The sequence below is a fragment of the Symsagittifera roscoffensis genome, chromosome 1, assembly GCF_963678635.1.
Source record: "Symsagittifera roscoffensis chromosome 1, txSymRosc1.1, whole genome shotgun sequence".
In the NCBI taxonomy this organism is placed as follows: domain Eukaryota; kingdom Metazoa; phylum Xenacoelomorpha; order Acoela; family Convolutidae; genus Symsagittifera; species Symsagittifera roscoffensis.
In genome coordinates, this window is record NC_087062.1 from 37,469,090 (window position 1) to 37,495,891 (window position 26,802).

The 26,802-nt window shown below is 33.3% G+C and overlaps 1 protein-coding gene across 1 annotated transcript; it reads left to right on the top strand.

Moving 5' to 3' along the window:
* Positions 1 to 3,988: 3,988 nt before the first annotated feature.
* Positions 3,989 to 15,452, top strand: LOC134843806 (carnitine O-palmitoyltransferase 1, muscle isoform-like). Its single transcript, XM_063860095.1, has 7 exons — positions 3,989 to 4,209; positions 4,567 to 4,786; positions 5,008 to 5,254; positions 10,418 to 10,540; positions 12,435 to 12,553; positions 12,910 to 13,520; positions 14,880 to 15,452. The coding sequence occupies exons 1-7, from the start codon at positions 4,027 to 4,029 to the stop codon at positions 15,234 to 15,236; spliced, it is 1,860 nt and encodes a 619-aa protein (XP_063716165.1). The 5' UTR covers positions 3,989 to 4,026; the 3' UTR covers positions 15,237 to 15,452.
* The last annotated feature ends 11,350 nt before the right edge of the window (positions 15,453 to 26,802 follow it).

Here is a 26,802-nt window from a genome sequence, read left to right on the forward strand (position 1 = left end):
TTACATTAATGGCTTGGTTGGCGAAGTGATTGACCACAAGCTCCTGCAGAAGTTGACCATTGCGTGGAGGACTTAAAACTAACGCAGAAGTAGTTTCAGGTCTTCTCCATGACACATTACACAGACAACACGTGAAATTATCTGAATACGATATTTCAAAGAAATTCCATTGGCCCTCAGATTTAAATGCATTGATAATTGACAGTAGTACCTCGGAAGCATCGTGCTGATGTCCATAGGTACATGAGAAGCTGTAATTCAAATCAAGATGCTGGAGAATTTTAACTTTGGAAGTAGACGCATTGATGAAAAAGTTTTCTGTGGACAGCATTTGACAAAATATCTTTTTCACAGTTGAAATTAACACGCCACCATGGTCAAATTCAGTAAGTCTACTGAGCCGATCTCTGATGCAAGCGCTTGACAACAAAAGCTGAAGAACAGAATTGAGATAGCAACTGTTGTCATCATTTGCAATGCCCGTGGGTCGAAATGGCTCCATTACATGGTTGAAAATAGAAGTAACATAAAAATTATCATTTTGCTTTACGTTATTGAGTCCACGCTCCAACAAATTCTTTTTTGAGAAATACAAAAGCAAATTTGAAAATTAATTACCGGACAGATATAACTATAGATAAATCTTTAAAATAAATAATTTAAAATCATTTTTGATGTAGCTGCAACCCAAAAGCAAGTGGACAAATCTCGTTGGCAGCGTTCCCTGTAAATCGTTGTACGCTAATTGGTGATATACAGATCTTTCTGAAAATATCCTAAGCAGAACAATAAATTGAAAATCATTTTTTGCTTTTAACTACATAGCTAAGAAGTAAAACATCAAATTTCACAATCAAACAACAAAGACGCTAACTAAATAAATAAATAAATGAACGAACAAACCAACAAATGAACGAACAAACTAAAAATAAATAAACATAAATAAATAAATGAATAAATAAATACATACATGAATAATAAATAAAAGCAAAACTAAATGAAAGAAAATAATTAAATAAATATAGCAATAAATATCAACGAATAAACAAAACACACCTGATAAATAAATAAACAATAAAAAAATAAATCAATACATAAATAAATAAATACATACATAAATAAATAAATAAATAAATAAATAAATAAACGCAAAACTGAAATGTACAAATAATTAAATTAACATGAAAAAATATATATATCATGAACAAATAACCAAACAAACAGACCCATAATATAAATAAATGAAAGTAAATGAATTAAATAAATACACATACATAAATAATAAAAGCAAAACTAAATGAAAGAAAGAATAATTAAATAAATATAGAAATAAATATCAACAAATAAACAAAACACACCTGATAAATAAATAAGCAATAAAAAAATAAATCAATACATAAATAAATAAATAAATACATAAATGAATACATAAATAAATAAATATATAAATAAATAAAAGCAAAAGTGAAATGTACAAATAATTAAATAGACATGAAAAAATATATATGAACAAATAACCAAACAAACAGACCCATAATATGAATAAATGAAAATAAATAAATGAAATAAATACACATACATAAATAATAAAAGCAAAACTAAATGAAAGAAGAATAATTAAATAAATATAGAAATAAATATCAACAAATAAACAAAACACACCTGATAAATAAATAAGCAATAAAAAAATAAATCAATACATAAATAAATAAATAAATACATAAATAAATACATAAATAAATAAATAAATAAATAAATAAAAGCAAAAGTGAAATGTACAAATAATTAAATAGACATGAAAAAATATATATGAACAAATAACCAAACAAACAGACCCATAATATAAATAAATGAAAATAAATAAATTAAATAAATACACACGCAGAAATAATAAAAGCAAAACTAAATGAAAGAAAGAATAATTAAATAAATAAACAAAACACGTGATAAAAATAAACAAAAATAAATATGTACATACATAAATTATAAATAAATATAAGCAAACTAAACATAATTTAATAAATAGAAGAACAGATAATTAAATAAATAAAGTAAAGATGAACAAATAAAGAAACAAAAATACGCAATCACGTGACATAGCGCGATATAGTCCAGCCCACATGATAATTGATAACTGTGGACGTTATTTGTCGACACTTGACAACAGACAACATTAAAAAAAAACCCGTTACACGATACCATAACACCTTGACTAAAGTCTTCGGTGTAAAGAGGGGAAATCGTTAACAAGATCCAAAGTCTTAAAATGTGTTCTCGCTAAAATTTGATTTTTCGCGGGTGTGTTTTTCGACAAACTACTATCGAATAGCACGTGATCGTTTTCTAGTTTCGAAAGTGGAATTTAGTTTCCAGATTTCTCAGCGAAATGAAAAACTTGATTCTTGATCCGGTTTTCGCAAATTGGGATAACTTTATCAAAAAAAGTGTGAATCATAAATTGTTTAAGTTCGAAGAGCTTTAAGATTATAAAATTTTTTCTTTGAAATATGAACTTGAGCGATTTTATAAAGTCAGTAATTTTTTGTTTCATTGCGTTCATGACTCTTTTTCAACTGTCTGTTGGCTATGATTTTATGACGGCAGCTGCAAGTTTAGTGTAAGTAGACAAAGTAAGTGTCAAAAATGATATTCATTAATTAAGATAATAATGCCTTGATAAAAACGGATTGAAAACCAAGTTTATTTTTATTCCGAACACCGAATGTGAGTAATAAATTTGGATTCGGTTTTTTTACGCAAATTCAGCTATTATAAACACTTCGGATGGGGTTGAATGGAATATCATATTGAAACCTTTTCAAATTTGGAGTTTTCAGATTTTGTTATTTATCGCCGTTTTCTCGAGAGAAACTAAAAGCTGTTTTCCGCTGTTTGGTGATCGTTCTCGTATTAACCCAAAAAAAATCTCAAGCTATTTTTTTTAAATCAGGGTTTTTATAATAATTTCATTTCGTTTTTTCCGGATTTTTTTTTAAATGCTGGCGTCCAATGTTTTCTTTTTCCGCACACAGTTTTCAAATTTTCAACTGATCATTTTTGAAGGGTTTTTACGCCATCTGAAAGCTACTGATGCTGTGAGCTCAAAATTGTAAAGTTACTACATCTGCGATCAATTTCGTAAAGCTCGTTGGTTTGAAAAAATGCCAGTGGGTGATAGTTGTTGCGCACGAATTGATCTTTCTTCTGGTCATGCATATGACGCCAGTTTTCTAAAAAGCAGACTGTTCGTATTATGGCGAAGAACTCAATGTTCTGACCGCTCTTCAACTAATTTTGAGTCCTCTAACGCAATATTTGGCTGAGTTAGTGTTCAGTATAGTTTCGATTTTTTTCTGATCAGGAGATCAAGAGCTTCTGTATATTCCTGGCATGTTATAGGGCAGTGTGAATCTTCAGCACTTTGCCCTGATGCAAGCACTCTTGTTATTTTAAGAGTACGGACGAAAGCAGTGTTATCCATTTGAGCAAAAAAAAATCGACTATTGATCAGTTTTCTCTAAATTGGTTTGTTTTTTGAAAAAAGTCTTAAGCTCAGTAGCGTATCGAAGGCGGGGGCGGGGGGGTGGTTTGGGCGACCGCCTTCTTTTTTATTCTGGTAGCCAGTTTTTTTCCAAAGGGACCCCTTGGAAAAAAGCTGGCAACCAGAAGGACCCTTTGATGCAAGTTTACGAGATCATTTTTTGGCTGGCCAACATCAAAAGTTTTCTAAAGAAGCCAACATCAAATACTATAATGACCCTTTTTACCAAGGAGGGTCCTTAGTATTTTCAGAGAGCTCTTAAAATCAAATTGGTTGACTTTAAAAAAGGTAGACAAAATTTTTAAATAGTTTTTTGAAAATTCACCCCCCCCCCCCCCCCGAAAAATTTCTGCAGACGCCACTGCTCAAGCTTTAAAGATTCTATAAATTCAAAGAGCTTTAATGATTTATACTTTTTCTGCTTTTTCAATTGGCCCTTTTCCAACTCTCTGTTGCAAATGTTATTTTAGGTGCTTAGTGGCCCAATGAGCAACTGGTATAGTGGCAACTGGCTTCTGCCGGGACTGCCGTCTCCTCCGCCCCTCAAACAGTCTGTCCAGATGTTCCTCTCGTCCATGAAGCCATGTCTTTCTGAGGAGAAATACAAACAGGCTGAAATGATGGCAGAGGAGTTTTTAAAGAAAGAGGGACCCGCACTACATAGAAAAGTTAGAGTGAAAACTATGCTCTCGATTCTTCGTGCATGGATATGTCAAAAATCAGTTCCTCAAAAATCAGTTATATGCTTGAACTGTTTTAAAAAGCCATCTTTTTATATGAAACTCGAAGCTCCAACTTCGAGGCTTGACATTGAGTTGAGTGTCTCCTATTTCACATTACTGAGTTTTCTACAAATTGAGAGGCTTACACTATTGAGTTGATGAGATGAAGAATCAATTAAATTGCGCGAGCTGGAAGCAATTTGATAATCAAAAGATGCAGAAAATAAAGCCAAGTTATATAAACTATATGAACATATTTTTTTCTGTGAACAACTTGCTTCAGGCGATCCTATCTGGTTTTAGCTGTACCTAAAGTCGCTGTTCAGTCGCAACTGGCTTGCCGGGTGGTGGATAGACTACGGATACCTGGCCACCAGGAGTGAAGTGTACAGGGCGTTCATGAATGGGATAGGACCCAACTGCAATTTGGCTTCCGACTGGGCAGACAGTGCCGGTATAATTGTCTATGGTTCATATCTCTACTTCGTGCACAAGTTGGCAACGAGAGAACTGCCACCATCATGTGAGTCTATGAAATTAGATGAGCTCATTTGTTTTTAAATTTAAAAATTTGATTTTTTAAAACTTTAAATAAAAAATGCTGTAAGATTGTTTTTTTTTTAATTAATTCGGGCCAAATATGGCTTGAATCTTTAGCGATAAGATTTATATTGCGGTCTTTTCCCTGTATTGGGCATTGGTTGCTTTATTAATTCGTTAGTAAACTAGATCATATCGTTTTAGCGATCAAGAATATGATCCCCCTAGAAATGAAGTACCTCAAGTACATAACCGGAGGTTGTCGCATTCCGAGCCAGGAAGGCGTGGACTCCTTTCAATGGACCGAGGCATGGAGAGAGGCCTATGTAGTCGTGCATATTAAGGGCAGATACTTCAAACTGTACCTCCATGACTCGAAAGGACAACAGTTGAATCCGTCTGTGCTAGCCCAGTTGTGCAGGGAAATGTACGATGCAGATGTGATGCAGAAGTTAGTATCAATTTTATCCAACGCTTCTCCGTTTTTATTTCTATAGACCAGTTGCAGTAACAGACAAAACAAGAGTGGTCTTTTCCTGTGCGAAAAGTTGGTGTGAAAATTATGATCTTGGATCGTAATGCATAGGTATTTCACTTCTCTTGACACAGAAGGTCCCTTCCACTGTTCTTTTGAGAAATTTTTTCTTATAAAAAATACTTATTCTTATTGTCGTGTCATACAAGCATTAAATTTTTTTTGCTAATGTTGAGTTCTTTAAAAATTTGATTACCATTTGCACTGCACTTATAGTTTTCACACAGTTTTAATGCATCTATGATTTTTCCATTTTTGTGCCAGAATTGGTTGGAAGGGGAGGGGATAGGGGCATGAAATGTCACATTTCCTTGCTCAAAAACTTTCCTTCAACTGTTTCTTTCATTTAAATTCATTTATTTAAAAAAATTACTTCTATAACTTAGGAATACAATTATTAAATATTTTTGCAAAGATTCAGTACTTCAATTCATTGAAAATTTAATCAGGAATTGCACTTGATTTATTTTTTAACCTAAATTTTGGGCATCACAGAACAAAGGAGAACAATCAGTTTAATTTTTCTGACTTTTTTTGTGAGACTTAGAGAGAAGGGGAGGGGTGGGGCCAAGAAATGTCACATTCATGGCACAAAAGACTTCTTTCCACTGTTTCTTTTGAGAAAATTATTTATACTTATTATCTTGGCATGCAAGCTTTGAATATTTTTGCAAAGGTTGAGTACTACAAAATTTATCTATGAGATGCATTCCACTTGAAGTATTCACAATTTTGTGCATCTGAAAACAAACAAGGACAATTAGTTTAATTTTCAGATATATTTGTTGCATTTTGTTGTCAAGCTGAGAAAGAAATGGAAAGGGATGAGGTCGTGCAATTAAGCTTTTTTGTCATTTTACGAATATTTGTTAAACTTTGATAATAAAGAAGTAGTTATTACTTTGTTTTCATCGTCAAAATGATCATAATATTTCATCCACTTTTTTCAACCACTTGTAATATTAAAGAATTATTTGGTTAAATATACGTGATGCCATCCAAAAAAAAAAGTCTCAATAAGTTACAAATCATCTATTACGCCGGCATGCCAATATACAATTTTTGTTCGTGTATATCTGATAAACTTTTAAATTCAAGTTTATGTCTTTGTTTAATTTGAACGTTTCTCAGCTTCACATTTAAAATGTTTGATTTTTTTCATTGTTTTAGTACAAGAAATCTGCAACAAGTGTTTGTTGCAGATTTTTTGCCCCGATTCGTTCTATGAAACTATTTTTTGTTCTGTGTGGTTGTTTAATTTCAGAGTTACTCTGTTATAGATATACGCATTACCAGTTTCATTTATCCGAATGTTTTTGCCACATCAAATTTTCTAGATAGGCTATGTTGGGTAATGAATATTTCTGTTTGTGATAAAACTATAGATAGATATTAAGTAAATCTCGTTGATGATCATATGTTCTACTAAGATAGAATGTTTTTTATTCCGCAGTTATGTTGCCTGCTTAGTCTGTCAATTTGAGACACGGGTATATTTTAGAAAAATGCTGAGCTCGAACTGACAGATAAATGAGTCAAACGTACGCCTGAAAAAGATACGCGTTTTGTCGACTAAAACTCCTGGTATGATTATTTTTGCGGAAGTTGTTCATTTGTGTGAATAAATTTTCTCAACATTTTTTTTCCACAAAAAGTGAGTTCTGTTTTATCAACATTGAGAACAAGTTTTTTTTCAAGCTTTCATGTACTTTCTTGTATATCGAGCCTTGTTCTTAAATTCAGCATTGATTTTTCTTTGCATAAGAGTCTATATCATCATCGAATTTTGCTTAACTCGTTTGTTGATTTTTTTTCATTTAATTAGAGAATAAAAATCAATAGTCATGGGCTAAGTTCATGTTTATTACCCTTGCGATACGCAAGGGTAGTGGAATCGGGCATTAGACTTTAAATTGAAACAGTTTTCAAATGGAGGTAACTGAAACAGGACTTCGAAACTGACGAGGACTTGTTCAGGATCAAAAAATTTCGGCCTTATATTTGTCTTCTTATGTTTTGTCGGCTTATTTGTCACGCCTTATAATCGTTTTATGCTCCGAAAAGTTTTCGTTGTAGTTGCGTTCGAGTGTTTTGTCATTGTAAATATCGGCCGAATCGAAATATGCTTTACATTGGTTGTAACTTTACCAACTCGATTTGTTAACTTTTCGTTTTTCTATATAATTTTTTTTCGGCTTAATTGGTTTCGGCTTCTTTTAAATCGACTTAGTGGCCTCTTTTTGCGTCGCTTGATGACTGAAAAAAAAAATTGTGCGCGTATGTGTTCTGAGGGGAAGCGCGACTTAATTTTTTATTTATTAAAACTTTTTCTGTTTTCGACAGGAAGGGTTTCTGCTCAGGGTTTTTCTGTTTTGTTACCGCTTGGTAATTTTTGTTCCGATGCTTATTTTTCATTGTATTGTCTAGGAATGTTTTTTTTGCTAATAGTTTTTCGTCTTTTTGGTTTTCGATTAAGCTTTCGGTTTAGTTTCTTAGTTTTGCATACCACATTGCATTCAGCTCATATGCGTCTTTAGTGGATGCTATATGGACATCCATGTATTTTCTTTAAGTTAGATTTCGCGGAACAAATTTGGTTGATTTTCAGCTGATTGGCTGTCGGCTTTTTTTATGTCGCCTTATTTACCTTGTTTTTTATTTCCTACAAACTTCTGATCTTAATTATGAGATCGATAAAATTTTGGCCCGAAAGGTACATTTTTGAGTTCAACCTCACTTGGAACTCTTTAAAAACTTTTAATGCATTTAAACAAAAAAAAACTTGATTTTTTTTGCTTTTCTAGTTCTTTCTTCAACAGTAGCAACGATTGGGGTCCTCTTTGATAGTTCTTGAGTGTCTCGCTTCGCCTCTGCGTTGATTTTGTTTTTCAAGTAATTAGATAGTGAAAACAATAGTCTAAAAATAGTACCTCATGGTGTGCCAAGATTGAGTATTTCCCATTTCAAATTATAATTTTGAAATTTTACACACTGCTTATGGTTTCTCAAAAAGTCCTTCAGGAGATTAGATGTATTATCGGAATACCATACTTTTCAATTTTTTTTAATTAGTTTTCAGGAGAAATGAATTGAAAGCGTCAGCAAAGTCTAGAAAGGTTGCATCAGTTTTATCGATTGATCCATATTGTTGAGAACTACATCTGTCGCAAATTTGTGTTTCCTGAGATTCGAATTGGTCGACGTTCAATAACGATATTCATAATTTTAAAAAAAAACTTGATTTTTTGTAATTTTCTAGTTCTTTCTTCAACAGTAACAACGATTGGGGTCCTCTTTGATAGTTCTTGAGTGTCTTGCTGTTTTAATCATAAATTTGCGGTATTGCACAGGGTGCGAAGCTCAGCTTCGCCTCTGCGTTGATTTTGTTTTTCAAATAATTAGATAGTGAAAACAATAGTCTAAAAATAGTACCTTATGGTGTGCCAAGATTGAGTATTTCCCATTTCAAATTATAATTTTGAAATTTTACACACTGCTTATGGTTTCTCAAAAAGTCCTTCAGGAGACTAGATGTATTATTGGAATACCATACTTTTAAATTTTTTCTAATTAGTTTTCAGGAGAAATGAATTGAAAGCGTCAGCAAAGTCTAGAAAGGTTGCATCAGTTTTATCGATTGATCCATATTGTTGAGAACTACATCTGTCGCAAATTTGTGTTTCCTGAGATTCGAATTGGTCGACGTTCAATAACGATATTCATAATTTTAAAAAAAAACTTGATTTTTTGTAATTTTCTAGTTCTTTCTTCAACAGTAACAACGATTGGGGTCCTCTTTGATAGTTCTTGAGTGTCTTGCTGTTTTAATCATAAATTTGCGGTATTGCACAGGGTGCGAAGCTCAGCTTCGCCTCTGCGTTGATTTTGTTTTTCAAATAATTAGATAGTGAAAACAATAGTCTAAAAATAGTACCTTATGGTGTGCCAAGATTGAGTATTTCCCATTTCAAATTATAATTTTGAAATTTTACACACTGCTTATGGTTTCTCAAAAAGTCCTTCAGGAGACTAGATGTATTATTGGAATACCATACTTTTAAATTTTTTCTAATTAGTTTTCAGGAGAAATGAATTGAAAGCGTCAGCAAAGTCTAGAAAGGTTGCATCAGTTTTATCGATTGATCCATATTGTTGAGAACTACATCTGTCGCAAATTTGTGTTTCCTGAGATTCGAATTGGTCGACGTTCAATAACGATATTCATAATTTAAAAAAAAAACTTGATTTTTTGTACTTTTCTAGTTCTTTCTTCAACAGTAACAACGATTGGGGTCCTCTTTGATAGTTCTTGAGTGTCTTGCTGTTTTAATCATAAATTTGCGGTATTGCACAGGGTGCGAAGCTCAGCTTCGCCTCTGCGTTGACTTTGTTTTTCAAATAATTAGATAGTGAAAATCAATAGTCTAAAAATAGTACCTCATGGTGTGCCAAGATAGAGTATTTCCCATTTCAAATTATAATTTTGAAATTTTACACACTTCTTATGGTTTCTCAAAAAGTCCTTCAGGAGATTAGATGTATTATTGGAATTTCATACTTCTCAATTTTTTCTAATTAGTTTTCAGGAGAAATGAATTGAAAGCGGCAGCAAAGTCTAGAAAGGTTGCATCAGTTTTATCGATTGATCCATATTGTTAAGAACTACATCTGTCGCAAATTTGTGTTTCCTGAGATTCGAATTGGTCGACGTTCAATAACGATATTCATAATTTAATTCAAAAGCAAGCATTTAAAAACTTTTGATAGCGCGTTTGTCACACAAATTGGCCCCTCATTTGTTGCGACCTATGTTCAGCACTAACTTTTTTATAGTTTTTCAATTGAGGTCGAATCATGACTAAAATGACTCAATCTTGTGGAAGGCGTCCTTGTGGTACGTACCTACCTGCAATAAACAGTTTTCTACTAGTCTGTGGAAGTGTTTTACTGGAGCTCCTTGGCTCATCAAGTGGGATTAAGTCTTTACAGGCACAATCTTGAAATTGGTTATCGCGGAACTTAATTTTGCGTGGAACACGGTTTTCTTCGGGTCTGACTTAATAATTTTGGCGTTTTTAGGAATGCTGATCAAGACTTTGACCCCTGTCTGTTCACGTATCTGAAGAGAGTCAAGTGGGCGGAGCTGCGAGAGACTTTGTTGCAAGACAAACAGAACGAACAGATGCTGCAAACTATCGCAAAGTAAGTCTAGCAATTAAAGCTACTGACTCACTTAACACTTTCTTCCAAATGAAAAAAAATCTTGTGGTTTACGGCCAACTTCGTTTGAATTACGTAGAATTTTTCTAAAATTAGTCCTCGACAAATCTAAAATTACGAGAAATTTATCTAGAGCTGACTTTATCTAGAGTTCCGTGAAAATACGATTTTTTTCTGGCCAGAAGATATCAGCGTTTATTTTTAGACAGTGGATCAGGATTTAGACCCCCTATCTGCTCAAGGTGACATTTATTATTTGTTGTTTCCTTTTTAATTCTCATGGTTTTATATAGACTTGTTATGATGTGTCTCAGGTAGTTTGGGCGTCTGTCATAATTTTTATTTCGGAGAAATAAATATGTGCAAGTTAAAGTACACACTTATCATAACAAATTTGCTCACTGTTTGGATTGCATGTGTTGACTTTGGGTGTGGTTCAAGTATGATAAACTGGACCAAGTTAAGATCTTCCACCCCAGCCTTTAATTCGCCTTAAATTTGCTAAGCACTGCATGTAAAATGCTCGATTCTGATTGGCTGAAAATTCCCTACTTAGAACCAAGTTAACATCATCTCCCCTCCCCAAACGGCTTTGGGGGGAGGATGTTAACTTGGTTCGATAAACTACTAGAAAAAGCAACTGTAAACGTTGGTTCTAAGGGTCGTTTTGATCATATATACACGAAATGGTTGATTTGAATTTTCACTAAAACAAAAAAATTGAATTGGCTAAAAACAGATATCATATCACTGGTAAATCGATGACCGTAATTGTATACGTTCGTTGCCACCAGCTACGAACTCTTCTGAGGAATATTGGGACGGTTTTAGAGTAATTCAACCCCTTTCGACCCAAAGCGTCCCTTTCATTGGTACCATTTTAGAAAACAAAATTGTTGTTGTTCCGACTACTGAAAATGCGGAGGAACTTTGTATTCGGGTGTGTTATAGTATTTTTCTTTTTTTTTTGTTTTCCTCGCAAAGTCAGGTACCACAATTATTAATCGGAGTGGGTCGAATGATATATCATAAGAGATCCTTTTCAGCCTTGATTCGAACGATATTAAAAAGTTTTCATAAAGTTGTCACAGTATCGAGAATAACTGGTTTAAAATTTTTGATTTTTAGTCTATATTCGAGCGAATAAACAGAGGTAACAGGCTTACCATAGCTCATTTATGCTTAATTTAAGCCGTGAAAACTTAATTTTACTCAAGTAAATTTAGTTTTAGAAATTTTTAGCGACCTAATCAAAAACTTAAAAAAGTAAACAATTTCTGAAAAACAATTTTTAAAAATTTTTCTCATTTTTTATTTTCCTATTTCTAGTCATTGTTCTACAAAAGCTGTTGTCCATTTACTATTACTGCCGCTTATTTTACTATGACAGTTGAATATGCCTAAGTTCTACATTTTCGTTTGGATCCTTGTATCACACCTCGCAGAAATTACGACAAACACCACTTTTTTTGTATTTTTAAGACTATGGTCGGAACATTCTGTGCTACTTAGCCCAGTAACCGTCTATCCTTGGTTAAGTTGCATTTGACTTCAATATACACTAATGTTAGCTGGGAGCGGGCATTTACACGATAGTTTTGGTTGAAACGGCATTTAACTGGTTCAAAAAGAATAGAATGCGATGCAAAAGTTTTTGGCAAAATAGGGGTCTTGATAGTGTTTTAAGATAGTTCTGAAAATGAATTTGGTCGACCTAAAGAGAAGCCGAACATTGTTCAAATCTGCCCACCCTGATAAACCCGTAAATCCGACCCTCAAGTTATATAACCGAAAAGCATTGTGCTGATATTTTATTGTTTTAACTCCAGGACTTCTCTCGAGACCGAACGTGTGTGAGTGTTTGTGTGTGACTTAGGTCGGCGTTTGTGTTGCACGTATTGGATGGGGAGTCGTTTGATGATGCTATGGAAAGTATGGGCGACACCCAACTGCAGATGTGGTGTGACAGGAGTCTCAACGTTGTCATTAACAAAGGTAGAACAATTACAATGACCCAAATCTCAAAAATGTCAAAATTGATTATACACAACGTCCGAAATATTTTGGGTAATGACATTTTCACAAAAGCGATTTTTATTTTTACAATTCATCAATGCAACGCAAAATGTTGAAAAAAGGCAAGCGATTTTGCAACAAAACTGGCTCTTGGAATCTGGTAATATAGCTTCCACATTTTCATTCTGCTTTTTGGGAAATATATAGAATTTGTGAATTATTATTGTCTGAATAGTTTCATAAACGCAAATAATTAGCTGTTTATTTCTACGTATCGAAAATCGTCTACCAAATATGTCAATTTTTTATATTGTGAAATATAAATCTTCGCTTAGGCGGCTATGTCTACATATGCTGTGAGCATTCCCATTGCGATGCAGTTCTGCTTGCTTCCATTTACTCTGACATATTTCTGATTGGCAAAACTCAACTGGTAACTTCCGAGGGAAAACTAAACGTCTCCAAATTCGTTCCAAACACCTACTTCCCAGATTATGAAGAATTACAATGGAATTTACAACCAGAATTACGTACTAATTACGCAACTATCAAATCTGAAGTGATAGATAATCCGAACTTGAAAACTCGTCTTTGCGTCAAACGCGTGAGTGTAGATAAAAGCTTGATCAAGGCCAATAAAATGGGCCCGGATAGCTTTTTCCAGAGTGTCATTTTCTGGGCTTACTATAAGAAACATGGGAAAATTGCAAATGCATATCAGCCTGGTACTCTAATGTCTTTTAAAGACGGCCGAACGGAAAATACGCGGCCGCTCAACCAGCCGAAAGTGGACTTTATCAAAGCAATGGAAGATTCTAGCTTGCCTGATGCTATGAAAGTAGACTTGCTGAGAAAGTCGGCTAATTATCAATATTATCAGACAAGATTGTCATCTGTGGGAGAAGGATGCGACAGACATTTGTTTGGGCTGTACATCATTGCTAAGGTACATTTTTAGATTTTTGTTTGTATGTTTTTTGCAAGATTTGTTCTGCTAGTCTTATTACACACGCAGTGTTATTTTAGGCAGAGCGTAGTGCTTTTCTGACATAAGTCGCAAATGAAAGTGCTCTTTTTTTTGTGGCACTTTTGCAGTATTATATCTGATTTATTTTTACTGCATAGTCTTACATCTTTGTATCTAGGTAAGAATAATGAACGTAGTGAATACTCTTATATAGGTCTTGGTGATTTTTTTGTTTTTTTTTCAGGAAAAAGTCTGAAAATTTGTTAACGCTCAATTTTGCTTTTTCGAGTCTTGAGTTTTGATTTTTTTTCAATTGCTGAAAGGAAGGCAAACTTCACTATCGAATAGCAAAAGTGTAAAGGTCACGAAAATCGTGATATATTTCTAGTTTCGAAAGTGGATTTTAATGTTCAGATTTCAAAGCGGACTTAAAGATTTACCTGCTGATTCATTTTTCTCAAGTTGGGTTAATTTTATCAAAAAAAAATACCAATCAGAAATTGTTCTTGAAATTCAAAGAGTTTTAGGGACATATACATATTTTTTGAAACTCGGAAGATGAAGTTTTTTCAAACAACAAGTTAATTCTAGTTTTTTTTCTGTTTCATTACGTTCATTTATTTTTTTCAATATTCAGTTGGCTATGTTTTGTCGGAAGCCAGTTTTTGTTTGATAAAAATGAGTACTTTGAATACGTCTGGGAGAAGCCAGTTTTTGTTTGATAAAAATGAGTACTTTGAATACGTCTGGGATTTTGTTTTTTTAAAAAATATTTTTATATGCTTTGAAAAATTTGTGCATTTCTGATTTTCAAGAAAGTGGTACAAATGGAAAGACTGGCAACCACCTGTGCCTGCAAACGCCGCTAGTACATTTTTACTTTATCCAATTTCCTACGGCATTCAAAGATTTCATTTGGGGAGTTTTAGAGTTTCATTTGGGGAGTTTCAGCGCCCCAAAATTTTTACAAAATTCCAAGGGAAAATGAAAATAAAATTAACAAAGAAAAATGATTATATATATTTTTTGGAATTCCGCAACAAACCCACGCCCGAACCTAACCAGTACCAATCAACGTAAAAGAAGATTTTTTATTTTGTTTTCTGATTTTTGCTGTGATATCTGTGGTCAGAACTTTCAGTGCTACTTGCACAAAATGACTTCTTTGTTTTAATAACCTACTGTAGTTCGATCGGTATATTTTAAATAAAACATTTTGTTTTCCTCTCGTTTCTAGCTTTGCAATGGTATCACTCTCAAACATGGCTCCCGACTGAAATTGCACATTAGACATCGGAAGATTAAGGGTTTTTATTTACAATGTTTGGCGTGTTTCAGGGAACATCAACGCCCAGCGAGTTCCTCGACTTTGTTTTCACTGAAGGAATGGACTTTCCACTTTGCACTAGCGTTTGTCCCACAACTATGCTTCCCGAAGTCAAACATTTAATCGAAGATGACGCCAATGCTAATTTCTGTTCAATCGGAGGCCAATTCAGACCAGTAGATCCAAATCAGTATGGAGTAGTATACATGGTTGTATGCCAGAATGAAATGAACATTACAGTTACTGATCTGGCCTGTTCAGAGGAGACGAATGCGTTTGAAATGGGCGACACAATTCAACAGTGTTTCTACGAAGTGTTCGACTTGTTGAAACGAAATAACGACCAAGCTAAAATGGAGCGAAGGTGAATTTTCGACAGAATAAACTTGAAACTTGAAAACAGATGCAGTATAGCATAACATTGTTCCGACCACTTCACAAAGTAACGGAACTATGGCGTAGAATAAGTTTTGTTCCAGCCGATTTTGTCTGCCTCAATAAAATCTGAGTCATTCATCTGTGGTATCTGATGTAAACCCTTACAGCTTGATTCGGAGTGTAAACATTACGTTCAAAAAATTTAATTTTTTTTTTTCAGGCTGGAAGTTTCGGACTGAATTTCCGATCTGATTTGTAAATTTTTCAATATTTGAACTATTATTACCAGGTTTATATAGCTTAATGACCGATAGCCTCCTCTCGCTTATTACAAAATGAACATTAAAACTCAAAAATCATGAAAAAAAAATTGCAAATTTATTTTTAGATTTCGTTGTGAATATTCGCGTTGTCAGAAGATAGTGCTACTTGCGCAGCAACCAGATATCTTCGTTATTTAGTGTATCATACATTTTAAAATAGTTTTAAAAGCAATTAAATTTTCATTTTCGCACGCGCAGAGGTTGCAAGGCCACAGTTCTAGAGAAAAGTTAAACTCTAAGTTGGAATGGAGATGAACATACGGTAAAATTCATTTAAAAATACTGGCCGCCGCAAAGCCGAGACCTGCCAATTTACCGTTTTTATCGAGACATCTTAATTTACCCAGTTTCGGAGACCAAAAGTAGCAGTCACACAGATTGCAGTGAGGATTACGAGCCGCCTGCCGAAAACCATAGAGTCGCTCCCTCTGCCCCCCTGGGTATTTGACCACTGTCAACCCAAAGGGTCCCCTTTGTACTATTTTTGAGATATTCAATTTTGGCGCTGGACCCTAAATTTTTTCTAAAGGCTAATATATATTCTAATTTTGAGGGGGGAGAGCGCAAAATTTTCCAAAAAGTGCCTAAAAACGTCTTTTTGGCCCGTTTTTGTGCCTGCGGTTGGCCAAAACAAGGTCTCTTTAGTCCTTGTAGAGCTCGGAAAATCAATTTGTTCAACCTAAAAAAAGGTCGACAAAATTTTCGATTTTTTTTGAAAATCCGCCCCTCGAGAAAATCCTAGATCCGCCTCTGCTCTCATTGTTACCATTTTCTTAAGAACGTCGTTACAAGATAATTACATACGCGAAGCGTAGTGTATAATGAAGAAAATTTGTTTTCTTACCTGAGTCGCAAATAAAATGCATGGGATTTGTTGTTTTAGTTTTTTTTGCGGCGCTTTGGATTTTTTTTTGTTTTTTTTTTCGCATAGATTTCTATTTTTCTCAAAAACTACTATACTAATTTTCACAAAAAATAGTACTAATGGAAAAACCGGCTCTTCTGTGTGACTGAATACTTTGCTGGTCTCTTTTCATTTTAGGCAAAACAGGCTTTTCCTTATTTCACTTTGTTTTGTTTGTTTAGATCTCTTTTTTGCATTTTCCTCGCTTTTGTTTGCGAAGCGCAGCTTCGCATCTATGAAAAAAGTGTACTCTGGAAAAAACTGAGTAGCATGTAATTCTCAAATTGTATCTACGATTTTAAAATTTGGAGATTTCACTAATCATTATTTTAGAATGTGTTTTCCAAGAAGCTGTATCGAAGAGGAAAATGCTTCTTAATGCATAAATTGTATCTTGTCTGCGCGTATGATCGTTTATTGCACAGCTGTGCCAAATGTGTTCCGTATTGGCATGATGATCCCTAGCTACGCTACGATTGCTACTTGTGCTTATTTATGGAAAATCTCTAAGTTATGGCGAAAACGCAAACAATCGGTAGTGACGAATTATTACATTTTTTGCGATTGGGTTTATTTACATACTCATTGCCCTTGCCCAAAAACTTACCCTTTTTTAGAAAATAACGTAAATTTATAGCCCACAATAGTCAACATAATTTTAACATTGAAGTTTTAATGATACAGATATGATTTTACAAATCAACATATTAAATTCCAGGCTGGTTTCTTCAATATTAGCATTGTTTTACGCAAAAACATAAAAAATTTTATTTTACATATAAGATTCGAAGCTATGAGTACTTTTCGTTTCTGGAACTTTATTATAAAAATTTAAAAAATACTCAATTTATGGTCCGATTAATTTTTTGATTTTTTTCATACCTTGGAGCAATCCAGTCTGTTTTTAGCACTCTTTTTAGCAATTGAAAATTCTAACCACTTATTTTATTTAATTGTGCATTAACTTTTTTGATCTTATCTTTTAGTAGACATTTAATGTCTTTTCGTTACTTCTGTCTGCTCTCCTCTCTCTCACAGGACCATTTATTTCTTTACATAAATCAATTTTTCTGAGGAAGTTAAGTTTCTCTTAGAACAAGCATGCAAAATCAGTTATGTTTTTTGAGAGCAGATTAGTATATTTGTCCTTTTTTCTCATATAACTAATACATGTTTATATCTCAGTTTATTTGGTGATTCAAACGATCAAAGTATTTATGCTGTAATCTGCTGAAATATATGCAGCTATGACTAATGTGGAACAAGTCTACTACAGATTTAAAGAAATTATTATGCGACAATAATCGTAGCTTAAGTCGCATATTCTAAATTGACCAAAATGCGCGAGCCATTTCGCTTAGAAGCTGACTTCTTTCGTTCCCAAAACAATTTTTAGTCTATTAGAATGCCTGATTTTTTCGGCAAGAATCTTTTGTTTTCATGTTGCAACTAAAAATAATTTTTTTTCCGGAAACTGAAAGTAAAATTTTACGTAAAATGTGAAAATGGAGGTGATTGAAGGTGCTGAAAGAAGGCTCAAGACGGCAGTTGAATACAAGATAACTTACCTAGTTATAGCAAAAGCCATTCGTGATGTTGTTTGTTTTATATTGTTCAGTCATTGTAAACGGAATTCATTTTTTTGCTCACGCAGGGGCTGCCAAGATAAAGCTTTACGAGAAAAATTTTAGGGTTAATTTGGAATCGAGAACAAAATGCGATAACATTCATTTTAAAATGCTACCCGACGCAAAGACGATACCTGTCATATTATCGTTTTGATCGAGACATCTTAAGTGACTTAGATCTGGTGACAAGAAAACGCGCAGATGGAAGTGAGGATTAGGAGCCGCCTGCTAAAAACGATAAAGATTTCAAAAGATATATTGTTTGAACATTTTGAGGTATTTGATGCTCCTCTTTCTGTGATGTTCATAGTTTTCAGTTAATTGCACTCTCATCGCTAACGTTTTTAACGAACCTCGTTGGGAGGTAATAAAACGTGTTCTCTGAAAAATTTTAGCATCGATTTTAAAACTAGGATATTTTACTGAACATTATTTTAGATTTTTTTTCCAAGAAACTGTGTCAAAGCAAAAATTTGCTTCCTAATGCATGAGTTAATTGTCTTGTTTGTCTGCAAGTGTAATCTTTTATTGCGCTTTTACAGCCGTGCTAAATTTTTTTCGGATTGGCATGATGATATCTAGCTTCGCTAAGATTGCTATTTATGCTAAATTATGGAAAAGTTCAAATAGTTATGGCGAAAATACACAAAAAAATTTACTGGCGGATTTTTACAGTTTTTTCGATGGTTTCATTTGCATGCTGAAGAATTTGCCGTTTTGAAAAACGTAAATTTAATAACCCACAATTTTCAACAGATTTTGAAAATTGACATATTAATGATACAAGGTATTAGTTAAAAATTCAACATTAAATATTAATATTCACCTGGTATTTATTACAATCAAAACTATTAATTTATATTTTACACATATGACTTGAAGTTATCAGATTTTTTTGGCACTGTTTCATGTAATTTAAAATTTATTAGTCAGTATTTGGTCTTATCTTTCTTTTCTTTTTGATTCCCTTCTTAAGTTTTGGAGAAATCCTATCTTTTTTTGGCACTCTTTCTAGCAATTGAAAAATTATAACCGTTATTTTCTTTCAATTAAACAATACTATTTTTTAAAGTTTTTCATTTTTTCTGTTAGACATCCGTGTTTTTCCATTATTTTTTTGTCTGGTCTTCTGTCTCATAGGGCCAATTTTTTCCTAACGTAAAATAAAGTTTCTCAGCAAGCAAAGTTTCGCATGGAGCAAACATGCAGAATGAATGATGTTTTTTGAGAGCAGATTAGGATATCTGTTATTTTTTTCTCGTTAAACTAAAACTAATACTGATGTTCAGTTAATTTGGCAATTCAATGGATCCAGGTATTTATGCTGTAATCTGCTGACACATGCAGCTATGGCGAATGTGGAACAAAACTAAATGTTTTACTAAAGTTACACGCGCCGATAATAGTAGTTTTTGACGCATAATCTATCTTGACCAAAATCAGCAAGCCTGATTTAACTCGTTCACAGAACATAATTTTTTGTCTCTTACACCGCCTGATTTTTTTCAGCTATTAGTACACTTCACTTGACAAATCACAGATTTTAGAGAAAAAAGTTTCTGGAAATTGGACAAAAATGGTATTTCCAGGATCTTAATTTATGGGAACGAGAGAAGGGCGCAGACGTTTATGCTAGAAATTTTTCAATTATTTATTCTTTCGATTGCACCCTTAATCCCAGATTTGGAAAATGATTATTTTTCCAGAAAGTTCAAAACGTTCAAAACAAAACGGTCAAAATATGGCAAATCCTAAGTCTGTGATTTTTTTTCTACGAAAAATAATGCATAGGCGTATATGCAGGAAATTTCCCCTAACCTGTTGTTTTGATTGAACTTGAAAACAACAGGCAATTCCTAAGTCTGTGATTTTTTCTGCAAAAATAATGCATAGGCGTATATGCAGGAAAATTTTCCCCCTAACCTGTTGTTTTGATTCAACTTTCTCAAAATGTTCAAAACAAAACGGCCAAAATATGGCAATGCCTAAGTCTGTGGTTATTTCTTCAAAAATTAGTGCATAGGCGTATATTTGGCCGGGTATTTCTGTCAAAAATTGGTAGTAAAATTTAAAATCTTAGAAAAATCCAGTTTATGACATTTTATTGTTAGTTTTTGAGAAATTTTCTGGTCCAAATGTCTGTAGATTTGACAAACATTTGGCAGGGTAGTTTTTGAGAGTCAGAAAATTTCACAAAAACTTTCAAAATTATCTCTTTAACAGGTTAAAAATTGAAAAATCAGGGCGTAGGAGCCTGTGCAGGAAAATTTCTCACTACTTTTTCTTTGGGAGTAAAATTAAATTTAGAGTTCGCAGGGTATTGATTGAGAAAACTCAAAAAGTTTCACAAAAACAGTCAAGATGTAAAGAAAACTAACAATAAGAATGTCAAAAACTGGACTTTTCTAAGGTTTTAATTTAAACTACCAATTTTTGACAGGTTCACTTCGAAAATAAATGGAAATTGTAATTTATGTACGGAGAATCCCCAGAACCCGTTATTCCTGTTTGAACGATTAAGGAGGATAGTTAGGAGGGTACTTTCAAAAACTCATCTAGGAGGGTATTTTTTTCACTAAATTTGTCAAAAATCAAAAATGGCATTTTCAAGGCCATGGTTACGGAAACCAAAAAAATTCGTTGGCGTTTATGCTGAAAAAAATTGATTGAACTGTTTTTGAATTGCAACCTTATTCCCATATCTGCACGAGAATTTTTCCAGAAACTTCAAAAAACGAGTCAAAAACTGTTGGAATATCAAAAAATAATACCCTCCTTAGTAGGTATTACAACATTTTCCAACTTAGAGCTCAGGCATTTGAGCTGCGTTTTCACATCCTGTCCTGTCGATTGAAACTTTAATCTCAAATTTGGTAGGGTCGATTTTCAGAAAACAAAAGATTTAACTAAATGGCGGAATCGTCGAAAAAAGTTTTTTCCTAAAACCGAACATTTCTACAGAGGCGAAGCTGAGCTTCGCACCACTTGCAATACAAATATGAATGACTATGAAAATCAAAAACAAAAAATTTGTTTGTTATTAAAACTTGCAACAAAAGTCCAAATTATCCGGAACGAAAATTGCCTGCTCCGTTAAAACTCTTCAATGAGCTTTGGGAATGCTATACAGAATCCAAGTTTTCAAAAAAGTCCTTTCTGCGGAACTAACCAGACAAAAATAAGCAGACAGACAATAATCTAAATTAGTCGAAGTTTTCTATTTGCAAGAAAAACAAATCTCACCTGAAATGAAACTCCCGGGCCTCGTCGTCTCAAGCATTGGAATTATAGCAACTTGGAATGAAGCTAAACAATTGAGCTACAGGAAAATAAGCCGACAAAAAACAGACGGACGATAGTCTAAAAAAGCTCAAAAAAGGCCCAACCGGATTCGAACTGCAAATCTTTGCCGTCTCAAGCAGTTGTTTTACCTCTACATTAGATGCGCCTGATATTTGATTGGATTTGAGTTTATAATTAACAAGCCGTAACAAAGCCGAAAAAACCTGAGCAAACACCCTTCATGCCGAAAATAAATTCGAAAAAATCTCAACTTATCAAAAATGTTAAGTCCCTTATCCCCTCAGAGCACACACAGACGCGCACAAAACTTTTTTCGGATGTAACGACGCAATACGAGGCCAAAAAAGTCGATATCAATTGGCCAAAACTTATAAAGCCGATAAAAAAACGACAAAAAATGAAAAAAGTAAAATTTCATCAAATCGAGCTGGTAACATTACAATCAATGTAACAAGCAAATTTAAAATGATATAAATAACTGCAGTGAAAACTGTTTACAGCAAAAATAAACTATTGTTAGATAAAGCAACTAAGACGACAAAACATGAGCAGACAAGTTATTTGCGGTTTTTTTTTAACCTGAAAATTTAACGTTTGAAAAAAAGGGTTTTTATAGTTTGTTCAGATTATCCGACTAAATTGTTGAATGTTTTGACTCCGCGATTTGTTGACTTCAATAAAAAACATAGTTTTTCAGAAAATAAAATAAATTTCTGTAAACTGTTATATTACAGTTGAAAAATTAAAAAAACATAAATCATTGCATCGTCTAAAATTTTGCTTAAGTTTACAGGTTCAATTTACAAGTTCGATGGCTTGGTATGATTCCATCATTAAGTACTTCCCTTCTAGGGTAACAGTAACTGATTCCTTTTTTATAGTTTGTTCAGATGATCCGACTAAATGGTTGAAGGTTTTGAGTCCGCGATTTGTCGACTTCAAACTCAAAGCTTCATCAAGAACTCGTCTGTATTTGGACATTCGTCCATCCCCAGTATCTTCTAGCGTTCTTTTGTTGAGTCCTTTGCTAAAAAATTTAAATTTGTCGCTGTTACTATCAAAGCAGCAATACGTCTTGCTGCACAGGCACAACATTTCAGTACAGCGAAAATCTTCTTTGAATAATCCGGGTTCTCGTTAGTCAAGCTTTATAAATTTAACGTTTAAAAAAAAAACGGGTCCTGGTCAGATTCGAACCCAACACCTTTGCCGTACTAGTCGTATTCGTTACCAGCAGGCTAAGTGTGCAAGAAACACTGCCAACTTTATATTCGTTATGGCCCAAGAAACCACCAATGAGTCTTGTGGACCAAGTTGTTAACGGTAAAAAAGTCCATTACACGATTGGACAAAGTTGTTTACGTGAAAAAATTCCAATACACGATTGAATTACCAAGGAATTGCGCGATTGCACTGTCGCGATTGCGATAGCAATGGTAAATACGGAAAATATGAGCGTAGCCACTTCTGCAAGAAAAATATGCATTATTTTTTTTCGATGGAAATTTTAGTTTTAAATTTGGCAGGGCAGTATTAGAGTAAATTCAAAAAATTTCACCAAAACATTTAAAATGTCAAAAGTGGCTGATCCTATTCCTAAAGCTAGAACTAATTTCTAACAAAAATTGGGACGTATCTGATAATGCACGGAAGATTCCCACGGCTTTTTTGAACACAGAGGTGAAGTTGCACTTCGCATACACAAGCAAAAATATGACCGATAAGGCTGCTGGGAAAAATTGATTATGTAAAACTTTGAATCTATAAAATTTCTTACGTGACGCACCCTAATTATGAGTCTACGCAAAAATATGACCGATAATGCTGCTGGGAAAAACTTATTATGTAAAATTTTGAGTCTCTAAAATGTCTTAAGTGACGCACGCCAATTATGACGCATTAGCAGTACCATTCAATTTGAAAAAAAAAATTACCAACTAACTCGCCTCAATTTATAGAGCGGACGCATTTTAACTAGTAAACGAAAAAATTTGTTAAAAACACCCCACCCTGTCCCTCTTCGATTCCTCGTACTTTGTTGCGGGTCTCCTACCTTACCACTACGCTACAGATCTATGATACCTTGAAGCTAAAGAGCTATTTTAAATATAATAGTCTGTTAATATCCTTGGCATTGCCTGTACTTTATGGATGGCTATTGATAAAAATGAAAACTATACAAAAGTCTAGAACTATACAATGTAATTTCAGATTTCACAGTGTAGTTTTTGAGAATGGTGGATTTTACTAATTTGACGGTTTTTACTAAAACACGAAAATTTATTTTCTTTGAAAATCTCCTACAGTTCAGTTCATTCTATCAACATGAGTAAAACTTTTAGAAGAAACGGAAATATATCCCAAAAGTTGACACCAATCATAATAGAACGGGCGAGCTACTGCATCCAATTTGAAATTGGTACCGAGACTGTAGGGATTCTCAAATTTAATAAAGTCTAGTGAGCAAATTATCATAGATCTTTTAGAATGGAGATAATTCGAGAGTAGAAGAATTAAAGAACTTGAAAAGAATTGGCTATTTCTAAGTCACCTTCGGGAAAAAAAGTACGGGTTTTTATATGATTCGAATGAAAAGCATTTTGATGAAGTTGTGGATTTCGGATACGGAAATAGTTTTCATTTGCTTACAAGTGAACATTTAACTACAAATGACTATTTTTGAAAAAATGGTTGAATTTGACATCTACAAAGATCCGAAGAAGTGTTTCAGTCCCTTAAGAATTTCCGTACAAGATTCGCGAAAATTGAAATAATTCGTGAAAAGGTACAAGAAAAAAATTGAAGGTTCAACAGTATAACTTAGCTCTGTTTAGAAGAAAACATGGTGTGGCACATGAAGCAGAAAGTGACAACGAAGTCGAAAAGGAACTCAATGTTTGTCTTTTTACACATTTTTTGAAGTTTCCCATTTGTTTGTAAATTGAGTTTTCTTTAATTTGAATTAAGTGTTCCTGAACCAAAGCTTAGTTTTTTAAGACTTATCAGGGCAAACCATAAGAAAACATTGTCAGACAATTGATTATTTTATCACAAAGCTAACGTAATCACTATGCACAGAACCATGACAATCAATAAAACAATCAAAAATCTTCAACAAATCAGAGTCATATTTTGAATTTTGAATTCTGTCCAGAAACGCTGAACCATGAGTTTGTGTGGAAGCAAGTTTTTGATTAGAACTTAGATAATGTCTCTTGAATGTTCTCCGAATTAGTAGTTTCTTTGCAATACTAAATATCTTTTCGGTTCCTTTCTATCGTAAGTTGTTGAACTGCTCGACTAAGATGATTGAATACTTCTCCGCTTGATGGAATCTGAATGCTTGAATGGAATCTGTGTTTGAACAAAGTGTAAAGACAGTCATTTTCTTGATATGTGTAAACATATTTATCTAATCTCTGCAAAATTTGTCTAAAAGATGTTCCTATTAAAACCAAATGGAACTTATATTTCTCCAAAGAACATAAATAATTGTGAGACACAAAAATCTTGAATTACAATGTTCGTAAGACTCGTTGGAAACAAAAATAAATAGCAATTTTTACTGTAATCTGAATAAAAGCTGGGAAGAGCTTGACACCTATCTGCTGCCATTGGCAAGAATGATTTTTGCAGTTAATTAGGATTTATATAGTAGAAGTAACGCCTATGCCCTTTCCGTTTAGGAAAAATTCATACAAAACGTTCCACATTTGGTACTACTTCCATATATGGAAATCGCGATGACTCATACTGCTTACCTCCTTTTTCATTTAATCTCAAAATAATTTCTCTCATTTCTCCTCATCTGATCAGTTTGCTCTTGAAAAATATACAAGAAAAGTTGAAAGTCCCAATTATATTGATTTTTCAAAAAATAACAAACAAGAATTGGGAGATTTGTTTGGTTACAAAAATCTAACAAGGGGAAATTTATTTTGAACCTTGCTTTTAACTATTAAAAATAAAAGATTTGGGACAATTTGAAAAGTCCCTTCAAGTCTATCTTGAAGAAAACGAAGGAAAAGCAATAAAAACAATCCGGAATACTGTTATTCACGATGCTGAAAACCTGGAACTTATATATGAAGCAAAATATCACAAAAAATCAACTATGGATTAGAAGCTCGACATCTGTAATAGAGTATACGAGATAGCAACATGAACATGAGGAGGGTGTGTGTCACAACCAAGAAGTACAATGAGAACAAGCCGCCCTACATTCAGATTCGACTCTTCACTGCAAAAGAGAATGCGACACTGAAGCAAGTTGCATATGTCAACTATGCTTTGAATGAATTCAAAAAACTGTCCCAAATTTTAGGAGACTTAATGTTTGTTGATAATTGTGAACCTCAGTAATGCTTTGTGATGTTTTGTATGTTTGGTAACTGAAATATTATCGCTTCAAAACTTTTTTTCTCACTGAAGTGTATATTTAGAGCTATGATATCTGAGGAAAAGTCAGACAAAACATACAAGTTAATCGAAATTGACATAAAACACAAACCAATTTTCAGTTGACTTTCCAGACTTTGCTTAAGAAATTACAGAAAAACTTATTTAATTACCGTTTTTAACAAAATTTGAGTAAATTTGTCTTATTTGAACAAAATTACAAACACGAATGTATATTTAGATGAGAACCTTATCAATGTTTTTTGAATTTCTGTATTTCATTGGTTGTTTTTCCTTTTTTGCCATAAAATGAGGTTTTGATTTGCCACATGAATTTCTTAAAAAACAAATTATACTCTAAATAGGGGAAAAACATGTTATGGTCCTTGTTATTACAAAACAAATTAAAAATGATACAAAAATTCGAGTTTCTTCAAGTTTCTTTATTTATTTCAGTAAAAAATATGTTTCTATTAAAAACTCGGTTGTTTGATATGAAAACTGTTGAAAAATCTATTTTTAGCTTAATTCTAAGTGGTTGATATCGAAAAAGATAAAAGTTTCCTTATAGGTAATGCTCGATTCTGATCGGTTGATATCAAAACTTTTGAAAACTCCTTAGTTAGATTGGATGATTTTTATTTCAGCTTGGCCAAATAGGATGATATCCATTCCGATTTTCTTTCACGTTAAAAAAAATTGGTTAAAAAATTCAACGAACTGTTTTTAATTACTTTTATTCACTTTTGAGGCTATTCAACTCTTCTTTTCCAAAAACTTGGATAATTCTAAATCTACCATTTATTCTCAAGTTCTTTCTTTACTTAATGAGATGCCGTCATTGAATAAAAACAAAAGAGTTGCAACTCTTGAATATGGCAGGGAATACACACGTGAAGATGCGTCAAGACATCGTAAGCACTGTGGCGTTTTAAATTGTTCTAATTGTAACTTTTATACATATAGCAGCGAGGAACTCACTAAAAATTCTAGTTTAATT

What these genes read in the sequence shown, in the direction of transcription:
- LOC134843806 (XM_063860095.1), top strand. Translation starts at nt 4,027, where the DNA reads ATGAGCAACTGGTATAGTGGCAACTGGCTTCTGCCGGGACTGCCGTCT. An exon ending in ATGCTGCAAACTATCGCAAA is followed by an intron (nt 10,541 to 12,434) that starts GTAAGTCTAGCA and finishes TGTGTGACTTAG; the next exon opens with GTCGGCGTTTGTGTTGCACG. An exon ending in CAACGTTGTCATTAACAAAG is followed by an intron (nt 12,554 to 12,909) that starts GTAGAACAATTA and finishes ATCTTCGCTTAG; the next exon opens with GCGGCTATGTCTACATATGC.